The following is a 17,256-nucleotide window of genomic DNA, read 5'->3' as shown; positions in this document are numbered from 1 at the left end:
AAAATGTATGGACAGTTTGGCAAGACTTTTGTTACCAAGCTAATTGTTGTAATTCGTAGTTTACAATTGTGAAGAACACTTAGTATAGGAGCAGATAAGCAAGCAGATAAATTTGTATAGAGGTTAGCAGACCTGTTTGTTTTGTTTTTTGAGGGGAGGATTGCTTGAAATATTGAATATATCAAAGCTTCTGTGCCCGTGTAATTGTGGCTAACTGTATTGCAAGTTTTTGAATGTCTTGAGATTCTTACATTTGGGACTCTAACTCAACTCCTCAAAACAAAACTCAGATGTGAATTTTAGGATTAGGTGTTGAATATGTGAATTGGAGGATGTTATTAAGGGAGTAAGTTACGCGGTACAATGATTAGGACATAACTGAGGGTGTCTGGTTCGGTTTTCTTTAAAAAGGGCTTGTTAGGAGGGGAGGTTAAAAGGAAAATAATGTACTTCAGGAGATCATCATTTATTTGGTGAAAAATTCCAAGATCAGATTAGAATCCTATTAGATTGATATAATTATCCTGTGATTGAATTAGGAGAAGGGACTCTTACCTTTCTTTGTGGATCCTCAAACACATGGTGACTGAGAGTGTACTGTCATTGTAAGCCTATCATGGACTCAGCTGGTATCAGCTATTAAACTGAAGTGTCTATTGTTTTAAAGTGTCTTGGTTTTGCTATCCATCCACATGAACTATCGTGTTTCATAGTGATGATCTTGCAGAAAGGCCAAGGAAAATCTTGCTGAATGGATAAAACACTTAAATAGTCAGAATTCAGAGTTTCGGAGGTTTTTTTTTGTAAACCAATAAGAAAATATTATTATTAAATACAGAATCTTAGCAGCCCCAAAATAGGAGAATAACAATACATTTATGCTGTATGAGCAAGCTAGCCTCCATTTTTTAGGCCATTTATAAATGGTGATTGCTTCCTTACTACATTAAACACAAAAAGGTTGAGTTTTCAAATGATTGTGTGAATTATAAGGAGCTTATTCCCTCTCCTCCTCCCCCACCCCCCATATTGATTGAGATCAATTTTATAATTCCTTTCTAATAATAAATTAATTTACAAATTAATTTACTGGAAATAAGCTCTGTCATTTTACTCTAGCTAGGAAATTGTAGCCTTGTGGTAAACATTTGCATTTTAGAGCTTCCCCTCTGTACCAGTTGTTTTGTTTAATAATGGACACAATACAATTGTAATACAAGCCTGGCTTTATGACAGTTTTGTTTTGTTTTGAAAATAATTATTAATACTAACCAGCAGAAACTGTCTTCAAGGCATTTGATAAATGGAGAGGTGACTTAGTATTTCACATCAAGGGACCATATGATGATTTAAGATAAAGATTTTTTTATTATGATTATTTTTGGTGAGCGTGTGGTTTGGTTTCTCTAGGGTTTTGAAGTGTATTTAGATCTACACAACTAACAGTTTCACTTCTTCTTAACTTCTCAGCTCTTTTCTATTCTTTTCAACAAGAAACATTACCGAGGTCAAACAGATTCTCTCTCAGACCAGAGATGCTATTTCCAGAGGCTTTTCTACTAAAGTATATAGCAGCTCTGTTGAGAGTCTTGGCAGATTTGAAGATGAAAAAAATCATAATCTAAGCGTTTCTTATCGTGAGCAAACATTTATTGTAGGGCCTTCAACAAGGGAGAAATGGGAAGGGGTTTGTGGTGGATGTCTGGAAACTTTACCCAGCCTGTGAATCTCTCTTCAGTGCAGCTGACAGAAGATAGCAGAATTCTTTCATAGGTTTGACATCAGCTTTAGTGTTACTGTAAAACTAAGCCTGTTATGATAGTCTCTGAGCAGAAAAAACAGTAGTTTCAGTGCAGTGACACTTTTGTAGTCTTTGTTTAGCTGAGGCTGGAGAAGGGGGCAGGAGAGTATAGAACCAGCTATGTTTTTGTTGCAGCACCTGTACATTTCTCCAAACCAGAGGAATTCTTGTGTAGGTTTAAGAAGCTGACTTCCAGGCTGTTGGACCTTTGAGGTACTACTCTTTTTTTCTGACATGAAACTAGACTAAAGTCAGAACAGATTCTTTCTAACTTCTATCTCCAAAAAGCTTTCCTGGCTTCTGATTTCATATCAGTCTGTGCTGCTCATGCACTTTTTCCAGTTTTCATAGGAGACACCTGGTTGACTAGTACCTGGCTCAAATAATGTTGGATTGGATGACTTTACGACGTTCATTCCATAGAATAGCTTTTGCAGTCTAACATACCTGGATAGGATAAGGCAGCTCGTCTTCTGTCATGTAACACTATGAAGTGAAGTAAGCTTTTTTTTTTTTTTTTTGAGGATGAGTACAGGGATCTGTTAATGTGCCTGAAGTGTTTGTCTCTGAGAGTTTTTTGCTCATGATAACAGAAAAACCTGTACTGTACAGCAGGTTACAACAGATGGTACAAGAGACTGACAGCTATGCAAATCCCTAATGTCAGCAATGATTTGAGCCAGCAGTCTGTGCATGCTGCAGAAGAGAATTCCAGTAATTTGTTGCTGCCCTTATCTCTCGGGTAGAGCCCTTTAGTTTTCAGCTTGTTGTAAATATGTGACCAGTTCTCTGCTAGATTTATTACTTGAGCAAGACTTTTCAGGAAGTATTTCCCTCACAGTGTGCCAGCCACTGGATTTAGAAGTGTCCAAACCAAGCTGTAGAGTGCCCTTTTATTTTTGCCTAAATGCTCTTAAAATTTTGCTTTTTGTTAATGATTCTAAGTTGATGTCTGACTCCTCAGAGGATGTGCATAAGCAAAAAAGGAGGAACCTCATACAGAAAAATGGAGAATAGTTCGGGGTCTGGTGCTGCATATGTGCTCAAATCAGTTGTTTTATATTGTGACTTCTCATGTATGTAAAAGTTAGTATGCACATCCTTGACACATGCAGTTGGGAGCAAACGTGACTTGATTATAATACAGCCTACCTCTTGAAGAAACTGACTGCCTTAAAGCAAAGCAGAAGTTCGGTTTTAAGTGCTTTTGTTAATTGTGGTATTTAATTTCCATTAAAATGGGGCTTTGATTGATGTCCTTTGATTTTTTTTTATTTTTTTTTTTCCAGAACCAAGAATGATAGCTGCAGGGAAATTTGCAAGTCTTCCCAGAAATGTCCCGGTGAATCATCAGTTATCATTAGCTTCTTCCATGGACCTTTTGACCACCAAACCTTCACTAGCTGAGCAGCACTCAGACTCCTTTCAAGACATCTCTATCCATGGCACTCTCCCCAGGAAGAAGAAGGGGACAGTTCCCATTAGATCCTGTGATGTATTTAGCCACATGGGAACGTTACCATACACCAGAACACACCGGCAGCAGCCACCTTTTATACAAGATGTCATAGAAGAGAATCCTCTACCAAATGGAAAGAGCAACAAACTCCATGCCAGGTACTTGTAAAACCTTAATTTACATTTGCTTGTTGCGTAGGAATTATTAGATATTTCTCTAAACCTCTAAATGTCTAGTTAGTGGTGCAGATGTTTCTTGTAACTTTGAGTGCTAATGGAAGTTGATTTCTTCTCATGTACTCAGTTTAGCTCTTGATGGCAGGAGACAAACACAAAAAAAAAACAATGTGAAACAGGCAATATTTGGGATTGTGTGGGAATCTGATGCATAGATTTCAGGAATTCTGAGAATTTCTTTTTTGACTTAATATCTCAGGCTTTAACATAATTTCCCTTTTCCAGTAAGATCAGTCAGTATGGGCTGTTCAATATGAATGCCTGTTTAAAATTACCTTCTATGTCACTGTGTCTGTGGCTCTTAAGGATTTGGATATTTAGACATCTGTGGAGCTTTTCAACAATAATTTTCAAGGACTAGGTCTTGCCTCTGAACCTTTAAAAGGTATAGCATTGCTATACTGTTTCCATGGAGGAAACTTTTTAAATAAACTTTAACTTTTTTATTTAAACTTTAAATAAAGAATCAGAAATCACTGAATTGCTTTGTAATGGCCCTTTGCATTGTTCTAACAGAGCAGTTTTAACCAGAAAATCAAACTGGTCAAACTTGTTTTGGATTTGAATTCAGTGCTTACAGGGATGAAGTGTGGAGGAAAGGAGAAAATGGTACTCTAGCTACTTCCTACCTAGAGCTATGTGTGAGCTGTTGTTCTTGAAGACTCTGTAGAACCCAAAGGACGCTCATCAAACTATTCCCATAGTAGTCATTGCCTAACTTCTGGTTATATCCATGACTCCTGAGAAGAATTCTCAAGAATCTTGAATTCTGCTTTCATAGCTATGAATTCTGCTTTCACAGATAGCTTTTGTTTAGGGAATCTGTCTTCACCACCAATATTAATTGCCACAGAAAATAATTTTGCAATTAGCTTTGTTTGTTCTGATATTTAGGTCTATAAAATGGGGACATTTTTTTCAGCTAACATAAGAAAACTTCAGTGCAATATAGTGGATCTATTAAAGGCACAAAGGTGAGTGAGCGTGAAGTTGTTTGGGTGACAGAGATAAAGGTTGAGGAAAAGGTAACTGAGTAACAACTTCTGAAAAAGCATACACAGTTTGCTTCTTTCATTTATAGGATATGTTCTCAAACCTCATGAGAGAAGGAGAGTTCTAATTATATGGGGTTGTGTGTGTACAGTGTTTTTTGTTTGCTTTCGCTTGTGGCATACAAGATCAAACTTTCTCCTCACTTGAAAATAAATTTTTCTTCTCTATATCCCTCTTACTTGTGAAAGAAAAAAGGACCTCAACATGTTCAGTATTCTGCTGTCAATGACCTCTGAGACATACCTGCTTACACAAACTGACTTCTTAACATAATTTACGTCTTTGATTCTTGTTCTTTTAGAGAACCCAAGCAGCCATGGTTGCTGCTATTAAAAGAATATGATGGTATACATAGAAGTTTTCTTACACCTTCCTTCCCAGGAGCAGTTAGTAAACATGATTTGCAAGAGGTGTTTTTTCTCTTGGGAGACTAGAACTTCTACATTAAATATAGAATACTTGTAACTGATAACTTTCTTTGTCCTCTGAAGAACACCTCTGTGCAAGCTGTAAGAGTAAGAACAGAATGCTTGCAAGGAAAAGGTCAAGAAGTTCTGTCTAATCAGAATGAAAACAAAGCTTTTGAAATGATAAGGAATTCAAAGGATGTTGTCAGTCTAGCCTATTCATAGAATTTGCATATTTTGAGTCATAACAGCAGGTACTGTTCCTGTGTTTGATTTTCCAGCGGCTTTGCTAAAATACACAGGTGATACTATGTTAACAACTGCTGCCTTTCGCTTAATTTTAACAACAGATCTTTATACAGTCTGCTCCATATCCTGACAGCCCAGTTACATTGGAGCAGGAGGTACTGTTGACTTGACAGCAAATATGTCACTTCTCGAGTCTCCTTTGGATGACTGTACTATTTGCTAGTATATTTTAAAAGAAAACTGGGAGAGCAAGTCTGAATTTCCTGTGGTAAGAGTTCTGCTGTATATGCTAAGGTACATGTATATTCTAATGCTTACACTCAAATTGAAATTAGTTGAGACTGACAGTATAGGGAAGTCCACATTACCTTATCTGTGTTTTATGAAAACAGCCCTGTAATAGTTTGATTCTTGTAGGGTCATACATATAATGTTACAAGGATATTCTCATTAGGAGTAAGGCAGCCTTTCATGGCTTTAATGCTGTTTACAAAAAATGTGTGAACACGTGTTTTAGTCAAACTTCTTCTGATGCATTGTTCAACTCTGGTGCTGTATTTGGCATCAGCACACCAGAACTAACAGTCATTAGGACTGCAGTGTTCATGTGCATGTGGATCTGGTTATGCTGAACTTTGACTCAGACATGTCCATAGCTTTAAGCTTGATAACATCTAATTTTAAAAGCATAATTATGGTAACATTTTCAATAATTCAGAATGAGTAATATAGTCTTTAATCAAATGTATTTATATAAATAAACGTACTTATTTATATAAATACATAATTTTGTGTTACAAAAAATAGGACAAAGTAAGTTAGTAAGTTTGTCCTAAAAATAGGACAAACAAAGTAAAGAGAATGGGGAAAGAAGATAATAAATTGTATGATTACCTAATGGAACTCTTGATTTCCAGAAACTTCTGTCTTATGTGACAGCTAACTAATTACATTGCTCTGTAGATAAGATGGAATATACATGTATGTATAATTATTTTTGTAGGATTATATTCTGTTGGGTTTTTATATTTTTACAACCAGAAAAATATGTCTTTGTGGAATTTTTAGATTTCTTCTGGATTAACATAGAAAAATATAATTCTGATGTACAAAAGCATTCTTCTAATGTTTTGGTAGCTACTTCATGCAAATGTTTCAGGAAAAAAACAAACCACACAAGAGATGAAGATGCAAAAACATGATAGTCACTTCTGAAAACTTGGAAATAGTATTTTGTCGGCTTTCAGTAAAGGAAGATTGTGTTCTCTATTTGGTTTGGGAACGCATAACTGTGCTAGTTTGTTAAGAGGAAAAAAAGCTTTATGAGAAAGACTGTATGCAATTTTTTCACGTCTCTTGGAAATAATTCAATGGCCAAAATTAGAAGTAACTGAGCACTTGAAAGCTATTCTGTTTTATGAGAGAACTCTTGTTTTAGCTTGTAAAGCTGCTTGTGTGTGATATTTTTTTTATCTGATATTGACAATTAATCCTAAATAAAACAAAACTGGAATTTCCCTTTGACACCTGATCCATAGCTCACCCATGTTTAATTAGCTTGACCTTGTTTTATGATGTCTTTATTTAAAGAAGAAAACCTTCAAATGCATATCTGTTGGTAGATTTAAAAAATACGTATTTTTTGTATTGTGTATCTGCTGGGTGTAGGGCAGGTAAGGGGTAGGTTGAGGTCAGCTTCATTCTTTCATTGAGAAATTGGGCAAACCATCTGTAACACCTTCCAATGCTCACTGAACCCTGTTGCAAAAGATCAAAATGTCACAAACAACCTGTAAACATGTGTTTATACACTAGCCCAAAGAATCTACGTACAAGCACTAAGAATGCACTTCGTGGTTCTGAAAGTATGGTAGGTGTATCCAGCTTTATATTTAGCCTGACTTCAGTCTGTTTCAACTTGAGTACTGATTAGGAAACTTTGTAGTTTTTTTTGAGTCAGCTCTTTTTTTCCCCGCAATTTCAGATAAAGTGCTATCATCTAGCATTGGACTTTCTGTTGGCCACAGTTGAGTTATTTCAGACAAGATCAGTTTATCTGGTCATTTAGGATGTTCTGTACTCTATAATATTTCTGATCTTCAGGGCTTTGCACATTGAGCTGGATGAAACTTATATAGTTCTCTCAAATATGTGATAACTTCTTAAATAACTGTCCAGGGGGGAAAAAAGTTCAATTTTAAACTGACTACTACCACTGACATCAGTAGGATAACTTTATCAACAGAAAGCTAAAGAGATTCACTGTCCTCTGCAGAATTGTCCTTGGTGAGCAGTACATTTGGAAGTTAGCAAGGTGTTGGTACTGAGTTATAAAGCCATTGATGGATCTTAGGTTCTCTTTGAATTGTTGTTTAAGGTGAGGAGGAACTTTTTATAAAGCACAAAACTTTTGAAGTAAAAATAATTGGTTTTGGTGTAATGCTTGACATTTCCTCTTAGTATGTGCTTTATTTTCCTGTAACAGACCTGTAATAGACTGTGGTTGTGTTTTTTCATGGGAGTAAGACAAGCATGGTAAATTTAGAGCTACTGAATATGTTTTTGACTTCTCCCATATGCAAACAAATGCTTTTTCAAAAGGAAGGGTTCCTTAGAAGTTGCCAAAGCTTCATGCTTTTTGTATAGAAGTCTCTGCAGGAGGATCTGGGTAGGCTGCACCGATGGGCTGAGGTCAACTGCATGAAGTTCAACAAGGCCAAGTGCCGGGTCCTGCACCTGGGGCGCAATAACCCCAAGCAGAGCTACAGGCTGGGAGATGAGTGGTTGGAGAGCTGCCAGGCAGAGAAGGACCTGGGAGTGATGGTGGACAGTCGGCTGAATATGAGCCAGCAGTGTGCTCAGGTGGCCAAGAAGGCCAACGGCATCCTGGCTTGTATCAGAAACAGTGTGACCAGCAGGGCTAGGGAGGTGATCGTCCCCCTGGACTCGGCTCTGGTGAGGCCGCACCTCGAGTACTGTGTTCAGTTTTGGGCCCCTCGCTACAAGAAGGACATCGAGGTGCTTGAGCGGGTCCAGAGAAGGGCGATGAAGCTGGTGAGGGGCCTGGAGAGCAAGTCCTATGAGGAGCGGCTGAAGGAGCTGGGCTTGTTCAGCCTGGAGAAGAGGAGGCTCAGGGGCAACCTTATCGCTCTCTACAGATACCTTAAAGGAGGCTGTAGTGAGGTGGGGGTTGGCCTGTTCTCCCACGTGCCTGGTGACAGGACGAGGGGGAATGGGCTAAAGTTGCGCCAGGGGAGTTTTAGGTTAGATGTTAGGAAGAACTTCTTTACTGAAAGGGTTGTTAGGCACTGGAACAGGCTGCCCAGGGAGGTGGTGGAGTCACCATCCCTGGAAGTCTTTAAAAGACGTTTAGATGTAGAGCTTAGGGATATGGTTTAGTGGGGACTGTTAGTGTTAGGTTAGAGGTTGGACTCAATGATCTTGAGGTCTCTTCCAACCTAGAAATTCTGTGTTTCTGTGATTCCCATTGTTTTTCTTGATCTGACCATTCACATATACACCTGTAAATCTCAGCTATGCTTTCACAGAGATGGAGCTTAGCCATCCACTAATGCTGATAGACAGTTGTGGTAGAAGCAATGCTCTGTTGTATAAGCAGAGAATACCTTATGTTCTCTGCTTATATTCAGAATCAGATCTTCTTAGCCCTTTAACTTTCGGGGCTCATTTCTGGTATGGCTCGTCTACCTTCCCTTTCCAGCCCCTCAATCTGTTGTGCGGACAGATTCTTCTGCTGCCAGTTATGTACCAAATACTGTGTTGCTTCTTCTTACGGTACTTCGTTTCACCATCCATCATCTTACCTCCTGTCCACATGTAACCATTTATTTTTCTTTCCACTCCTTTTATGCTGTGAATAAAGTTCTACTTTCTATGATTACTGCAGGACATAACAGTACATGGGTACCTGCTGTTAAGAACCACCAGTCCTGCAGATAAACATGATGGTTTTCTTTTCAGTTCTCGTTTTAGGTATAAATTACATAGCAAAAAGGCAACTACATTTCTCCCCCCAGCTGTGCTTAGGTATTTATATTCAAATATAAATCTTTTTGAAGGAGGGCAGCAATCATTTTAGAGACGTTCTTTTCAAAAACACGATAAATGAGAAGAGAACATGTCAGTGTTGTACTAGGGCAGCTGTGCTTATATTTGTGATTATGGTGGACCATTTCTTTATGAAAAGTTTTACTAACTGTTGCCATGCACCCATCAATCTGTCTCACACTGGCTGAAACTATAATTTGTAGCTGTACTTTTACTTTCCAGCAAGAAGTATTTGTTAGCAAAACAAGCTGGCCTCTGAAAGTATTGTAGTAACTACAGTTTGTTTGCCATGTGGTGATAAGGTTGCATGTTTTTGGAGTTCTGGGCTGAGTTTGTTGCAACTCAGCGGGGCACACTTGTCAAAATACAATCTATTTTGAAGAGGAGGAGGGGAAATGAGCAATTAATTGTAATATAAGGTTACAAATTTTTGATCTGTAGTATGGAGGAAATCAATGAAATTGAGAAGAATATACCCAGTGAATGTCAATGTCAAACAGAGGAATATCTCATGTATTGTTGATGCTAGCTCATAACATCCTGTATAGAGAAGTGTCTGATACAGTGAGCTTCTTAAACTGAGGTAAGAGAATAGACAGGGAGGAGAGCTCTTCCTTCTTGGGATTAACTTTTCTATGTTCCAGTTCAAATACGCGTTTCTGAAAGACACATCAGCTGCACGGCAACTGTACTTTGTGAATAATTTTTTTTACATAATTTACATGAATTTCAGATGAATTGGAAGAATTTGTGATACTACTGAGTGTGTGACAATTTTTTGAGATTAAGTGATTTAAAATTGTTTAAAAAAAATCTGAATAACTGGATCCTGAACAACTACAGTAACTAAAGCACTGACTGTAAAGAATTGCCAGCTGGAGGTATAAATCAACAGATTACAGCACATATACAGAGAAGTGTATAGAAGCAGTGACTGTTTGGATAAGCCACAGTCCTGCTGCTCAGCCACTGCTTTCACAACATTGTGACAGTCCTGGAAAAAGAATGTTTAAGAATAGCTCTAAAGAGCAAAGTTTCGGCTCTGGGACTCCTCAGTGTTAAGGAAAATAAAACAATAGAAGTGCCTAGTTTAGGGTTTTGTGGATACCAGTACCATGTGGTTCAGAAGTAGAGAGTGACTTGCAAAAAGTAGAAAGCAGTAGATTTTCTGCTGTGATAGGTAAAATGCAGCAAGTGGAAATGGTGAAAGCAAATGGCTAACAACATTAGCTCTGCAGGGGTGTTCTGAACAAATATGAATGAGTGAAGATTTTGTTTAATTCCAGAGATGATATTTTATCTTTTCCTGAGATTTAATTAGTGAAGATTCCCTCCTGTTCTTGTGTGAACTGCAGGTCATTATGCAGTTAGTCATAGAAGTTTGCACTTGTTTCCACTGGTGTTTGAATGAGTCATGTCCATAGTGTTGTGAAGCTGTAGACTGTGGAATGTAGTAGGAGTGTGTGTGTGTGAAGCAGAAGCTGCTCAAGGATAAAATCACTGGGTCTTTTACCCCAGTTTACAGAACAAATAACATCAGTCTGCAGTATGTATGCTTAAACACAGTATGTTTAGCATGTTCAAACTTGCACCTTCATACTTAAATAGTTGTGTATTGTTTAAATCTACATAGGTGAAAAGATTTCAGAGACGAAGGAGACATTTGATCCCATTTGATCTCTATAGCATTTTTGTCTACCTAAGCAGCCATGCAACAGCTTGGTGCTTTTTTCAGTTTCTCAGGCTCCCTTTGAGCCTGCATTGTCTTCACACTGATTTGTCAGGCATCGGCCTTTGCACTGTTGAAATTGTTCTTTTCAGCCTCACTTTTTCAACATAGTAGAAAGGAGATGCTTTTGAAAATGTTCCCAGCAAAGGTCACTTTACAGTAAAGAAACATATGAAGTATTGGCAATGCATCCTAATGTTTTTCCTCACAAATAGATTTATAAAAGTGTGGAGTAGCACAGAGCTGCTTCACGGCCATTCAGCAGTTTTCATAAATGTAAGAATTATCTATCTGATCTTTGAATGATGGGGAGGATTTGGACATCTCTGATAATACTGTTGCGTCTACACTTAAATTTTGTTAAAGTTAGCACAGTTTCTTTATAAGTGTGGCTGTGAGGATGGCAAAGGCCTGGAGAAAGCAGATGATTAATATGGCTTAATCTTTCCCGGCCTGTTGTTGCAGGGTTCTTCACAGCAGCAATGAGGACAGGAGGTCATGTACAATTGTTGTAGAAGGATGGAGGTTTTCTTAGAATCAGCAGCTAAGTATTAAAGGATATATCTGTGTAAAGATTCTTTATTGAAGCAGTGCTGAAGAACTATTGAATAAACCTCAGAGTACAGAAAAAGAAAGGCTGAATGTATTTGAGTTACTGAAATCATCACTATTCTGCAGCCACTGGACTGACTAATTTCTGTTGGGGTTGGACTCTTTTCAGCTGTAGTATTAATTACAAGTACATGTGCATTATAATTTTATCAAATATATTTCTAAGTGACTAGTTATTCAGACTTAAACATTTTCCTTAGCAGATTCTCTTGCTCAGTTGTTCATTGTCTTTAATCAATGCATATTTTGAAGCTTGCAGTATGGCAGTACTAGTTTATCATATCAGAAGTACAATATGAGTAGTTTACAAGGATTTTTTCCTTCCTTTTAACTGATGACGACTGATGTTGACAACTTCAAAAGGTATTTTTAAAAATTCTTCCCATGCATTTGGCTGCCAGTTGTGTTGGGAAGTGGAAGAATATCATCCAATAACATCTGAATTCCATCCCCTTGGAGGGAGAGATTGAAGGGTTATATTCCTGCAAGATCAGCCAAAAGAGAGAAAAGTGTTTTCAGGTGTAACAAGGGAGCTCAAGAAAGAATTTATTTTTGGCCAGGGCATCCTTAGAATGGTGGAGGCTAAGATTTTGATGATTGGTTTCTTGTACAGGTGAACTGTTATTGGAGGAGTTTTTATTCTGCTAGTTCCCACACAGACCTTGTGCACGTTATGTGTATCATCAGGCTTTTTTTTTCCTTTCTTTTTTTTTTTTTATTCTGTAGCCAAACACAGACCGCAAAACAAAACAATACAAACAAAAAAAAGTGGGTCTTTGTTCCTTGCCTCTTGAAATGAGGTGATGTTGGTGTGAATACCCAATATCCCTTTCTTACATTCTTTTTCTGTGACAGACTGAGTATAAAAAGAGCATGAAGTCAGTGCTGTGTCATACTGCAACGCAATGCCATACTTTGAGGTGCTCTGAAAACACCTGTGTCTTCCAGATGACATCTTTCTGTATTATATGGGATCAGCTTTTTGTCTAACTGGAAGCAGGGCCTGTCTGATCATTAGGAAGCCAAAATGTGCAATAAAACCTAACCTATGAACCCAGGGTTTACACAGTAATGGTTGACTTATGTACTGACCCTGCTTTATACATATTGTAGGTAAACATACAAATGAATGAAGATGTAAAGTCAAGCTCATTATGAAGATTGATATTAGCATTTCTTGAAATCCAACAAAATCTGATGAAAAATGCAAAGCTCAGTCTTGTTGCAAGAAACCTTCCATCACGTTGATTTTGAGAAGTATCAGAGCCTGCAAGTACCTTTCATTTGGTCTGGTAGTTATCTAAAAGTGTATTTTATTTTTTTGTATCATCCAATACAAAACAAACAAACAAACAAACAAAACGAGGCTGTGGCTTCACCCTTCTTATTAAGATGCCTTACAAGAAAAAAGGAAAAGGCCTGTGTTTTGACCCTTTTTTTCTGAAGGGTCTTGACATTATAGATTTCTTTTGCTGGGAACATGTGGCATAAAGGAGCACATTATCATTGCTAACAGAGAACTGAGATTCACGAGGTAGTTTTGCAATCACTTCCTAGTTATTTTGGCAAACTGCTTAATATGGCCATATTATGGTAGAATTGAATGATAGGAAAATGTAGTAATTAATCTTTACTATTAGTTATTGCAGAAATTTACCATTACTTGAAAATAAACTAAAATATTTGCACAAAGATGAAAAGTTAGACACCAAGGTAAGGTGGGAGAGAGAGGGGAAGATCTGTTAGGAGAAAGGTGAGGAGAGCTCCAACATGAATATCCTATAATATAAACCTGAGCTGGTCGTGAATTGCAGGGTTTGCTACATTTTGCTGTATAGCAGCTTACCAGATTAAGCGTTCTAGTACTTGTGAAGAAGTTTGCTACAGCATCCATTTGCTAAGACCAATTTTTTCAAGGCACTTCTGTTGTGTGAAAGGTGAGTGAGTACAGTGAAGGAAATGTAGGCTTCTCTCTCTTTCTCGTGTTTTCTATGTTTTACATGACAGTAGATAGACTGTTCTGTCTTAAAGTGTTTCTGCCTCTGTAATTTATTTTACTTTGGCTTCATCTGTCATAAAAATCCATTGTCTTGTATCTGAAAATGGGAACAGTAGAGTCCATAGCGAGGCTAGTCTGCAGGAGTAGTTTGTTAATGCAGACCGTAAACCATTCTCACTGCTGAATCACAGAATCACAGAATCACAGTAAACTAGTTGTTAGTCTCACGTTCATTCTTTAGAAGTTTGTTGCATATACAGTGCTGTTAGATCCTTTTTCTGAAAGATTCCACAGCCTACTAATGAGCAAAATTGCAAGGTTTTTCAGAAGTGTTCAGTATTTGCACAACTTTCCACGATCATTTGAGAAGAGTTTATGGACTTTGCTGACCTGGTTAAGAATGGCATTTTTTTTCCAGCCAAATTGCAAACTGTTGTAAAAGAAAATACTTCAATTGTTAGCAGCTTCCTTTTTCTTTTTGCTCTATACTTCACTCCTGTTTTCTCTGGTATGTTTTTACATATTTTCTGTGCATATGGTTACCACAATGCCCCTTCTTTATACATTGTCTAGGAAAATGTTTCAAATGGACCAAATTCTATTTCCACTGGGCTTGGCAGCATTGTTGTTAGTTTTCTGAAACTAAACTGGGAATGGAATTTGACCCTTGATAAATACTGGGATAATGTGAAACTGCAACCCGTGTCCAACATGGACAGCTGAGCACCATCATATTGCAAGACTTCTTAGAAGCAGGGCTGAGAAGCAGGAAAGTTCTGTTCTTTAATGTTCTGCATTAAAAGCCATGAGGGAGCCAAACTTAAAACTGAGTGTAAAACAATAACAGTTTCAAGTGATACACAATTACATTTCAGATAACACGGTAAATTTAGAGACGGTATTCTGAGTTGGCTGATTCCAGTGTAACCCATGTCTACATATCTGAAGCTTATTAATAAGTTTCCAATATTATATCATCAGAACTTTCACCGAACAGGGTTCTCTTTCTAAAATTATAGGGCCTATGTTGTCTGTGTGGCAAACTTGATTGACATAACAAGCTTTCTTCTGTTAGCAATGCTATCATTAGAAGTAACTTAAATGGGAAAACAATACAAGTAAAGAAATAAATTTGAAAGCTCGAGAGATTTCTCCCTTTACTTGATATGTTTTAGGTGGCATATAGCTATTATCAGCCATCTTTTGGAGTATGTGGTTTTTTTTGTTTGTTTGGTTTTTTTGTTTGTTTTGTTTTGTTTTGTTTTGTTTTTTTGGTAAGATTGTTTTTACTTCATTTAAAGCGAGATAATGATCTTTATTTCCCAAATTAATTAATAGTAGCTCTTCAACTAGTACTGATTTTCTAGGAGGAATCAGTGGTTTATAAATTAGTTGAAAGTTTAAATAGGCCATCTAGATACACAGGCATTTTTTATCAAGGATTTTAACATGATCTAGTAGCATATTGCTCATGTGAATATCTATTCAGGATGAGAAATACTTGAACTCACCTTTTTTTTTTTTTTTTCTTTTTCTGTTTTTGTGTCCTTTCTTCCTTCGTCTTGCCCTGTTTTCTTACAGAGATCAGAATGTTCTGGATCCTGCTTTGGAGTATGTTAAGGTAAGGTACCAGTTCTTACCCTTCACATATTTCATTCAGAATATAACTAGCACTGCCAGAGTCTTTCCAGTTCTTTGTAGATAAATAGTGCTTCTGTATATCTTTTGTTACAGATAAACTAATTATAAATGTCAGACTGTTTTCTGTGTGCTTCAGTGGACATCATGTTTCAGGGGTAGACTGCATTTTGATACTGGGGCCTCTTTTCTGTTACATGGTGACATTGATCTTTGTTAACAATTTAAAAGAGTTCATATTCTTGTTTATGCATTTCTTGGGGAGGAACATATCTGCAAAAAATATAAAAATGTCAGGTTTATGGTTTTAGCAATACATTTGCTAACACTATAGTTAAATTTTTTCCTTCTGATCCAAAAAGTAAGTGGAAGCCTGCCAAAACTGTATATTCTGTTTTCCTTTTATACAAGGTGAGACTACTTAAAATATATAGATACCTATTTTATTAGTGTAAATCATAAACACTCTGGAGCATTCATAAATTTTATTCAAAAGTCAGTCCTGGTTTGGCAATATAGAAACTTTGGAAGAAACCTGAGGGATGTGATTCCGTACTGAGAGCCTCTTGTAGTGCTACATGTCTGTAATTTGCATTGAATTAGCACCTTTTACCATGGTTAATTTAAGTGAATAGTATGTCTTAGAGAACGAAAATCTGGTTTACAAATCATGTCTCTCAAATATGGGATTATTTAATTTCTGGCCTTTTTTCTCTGTGTTTTAAAAGATTCTAATTTTCTATAAAGGATCTGAGAAGTACAGATTATCCTTGACTATAGGGTATTTCTGTAACTATTCCATGTGGACATGTGAATTTCTCAGATGTGTATATTACTGCTTCAGGTTAGAGTTGAGGTGACAAAGAGACTAGAGAGCCAATAGCAACAAATTGAATAGGATATTCCAAAGTCAGCTGGGTTCTGCTACTAGAATTCCTTTTGTGGGTGTTCATAGTTGAGGAAAATGGGGGGGTGCCCAGGTTAGGGTTGAGGCTGATAGAACAAGTAAACTAGGAGAAACAATAAGGCAGTGTTGGGAAGGGACTGCCAAAGGAAAGTGCCAAGAATTAATTTGCCTGTGGGAGGGCTTGTCTGCCAGACCTTCAGCCTAGGGTTGGGGCAAGGGAAGGAGTTTAAGTTTGGAGGAAGAGAAGAGGAAGGCCAGAACTGGAAGGCCCATGGAAAAGGGGCTGCCAAAGGACTCAGGGGACTGCTGGTGAAATTCTGCTTTAAACATTGGTTAGTTCAGTGTTGCAAAGTCCCCTGGAAGTCCTGGTTGGACCTTGGACCTGGCCTGTTAACCTGTCTTGCCTGAGGCTCACTGGACTGTCACAGGACTTGTCAGTGTCATCACCCTCATCAGCGTGCTTCTGCCTTGGTACTCTGGGACTGGACCTTATTGGGGAGCTTGCCAAGGCATACCTAGTCCCCTTCAACTGCAAGACAGCTAGTTTTAAACTTTAAAATAATTTAAAAGAGGTAAGCAGAGCAACTTCAGATGCAAATCCTCATTGTTTCTGTAGTGATGCAAACATGCTACGTGACGTTGTGGGTCCCGTAAGAAAGGCAATACTTGTTCAGAACATGCTCCTGCTGGGAGGTGTTCAACATCTCTTCAGAATTGGATTCTGCTGTAAATAGAATGGGCAGAATTAATTCAGCTACAAGAAATAACACGGTTATCTTCTGATTCAACATGCTCTGCTTCACAATGGAAAGAATATCATAGTGCTTATCACGGCAGTAGTGACTACATGCAGACACTGCTACAAAGGGCAAAGAGACTGATGGTAAACTCAGAAGCCAGTTGTATCAATTTTCTCTTTATGCAAACCTTTACCCTGCTCGAATCTGGTGACAAGAAGTAATAGGAATAGTTCCTTGCATTTAGATACGCTCTGGCTGGAGGAAAGGCAAAATAAATTATTTTTCCTTCTCTATTTTGTTCAAGATACAAGATAGAAAAGGCACGATTATAAAATTAATCCTCTGAAGATGTTCTTTT

General features: G+C 37.6%; 1 protein-coding gene across 7 annotated transcripts in view; it reads left to right on the top strand.

The window, feature by feature from the left end:
* BCAR3 (BCAR3 adaptor protein, NSP family member) overlaps positions 1–17,256 on the top strand; it is a 97,349-nt gene that overhangs the window by 45,429 nt on the left and 34,664 nt on the right. For all 7 annotated transcript variants that reach the window (XM_005026553.6, XM_072041838.1, XM_072041837.1 and 4 more), the window contains exons 2-3: positions 3,091–3,418; positions 15,195–15,234. In XM_005026553.6, coding sequence (XP_005026610.4) covers positions 3,099–3,418; positions 15,195–15,234 — 360 coding nt within the window. In that variant the 5' untranslated portion in view covers positions 3,091–3,098. The remainder of the gene's footprint in view (positions 1–3,090; positions 3,419–15,194; positions 15,235–17,256) is intronic.

The sequence above is a fragment of the Anas platyrhynchos genome, chromosome 8 (genome assembly GCF_047663525.1).
Source record: "Anas platyrhynchos isolate ZD024472 breed Pekin duck chromosome 8, IASCAAS_PekinDuck_T2T, whole genome shotgun sequence".
In the NCBI taxonomy this organism is placed as follows: Eukaryota; Metazoa; Chordata; class Aves; order Anseriformes; family Anatidae; genus Anas; species Anas platyrhynchos.
This window is presented reverse-complemented; position numbering and strand designations above follow the sequence as displayed.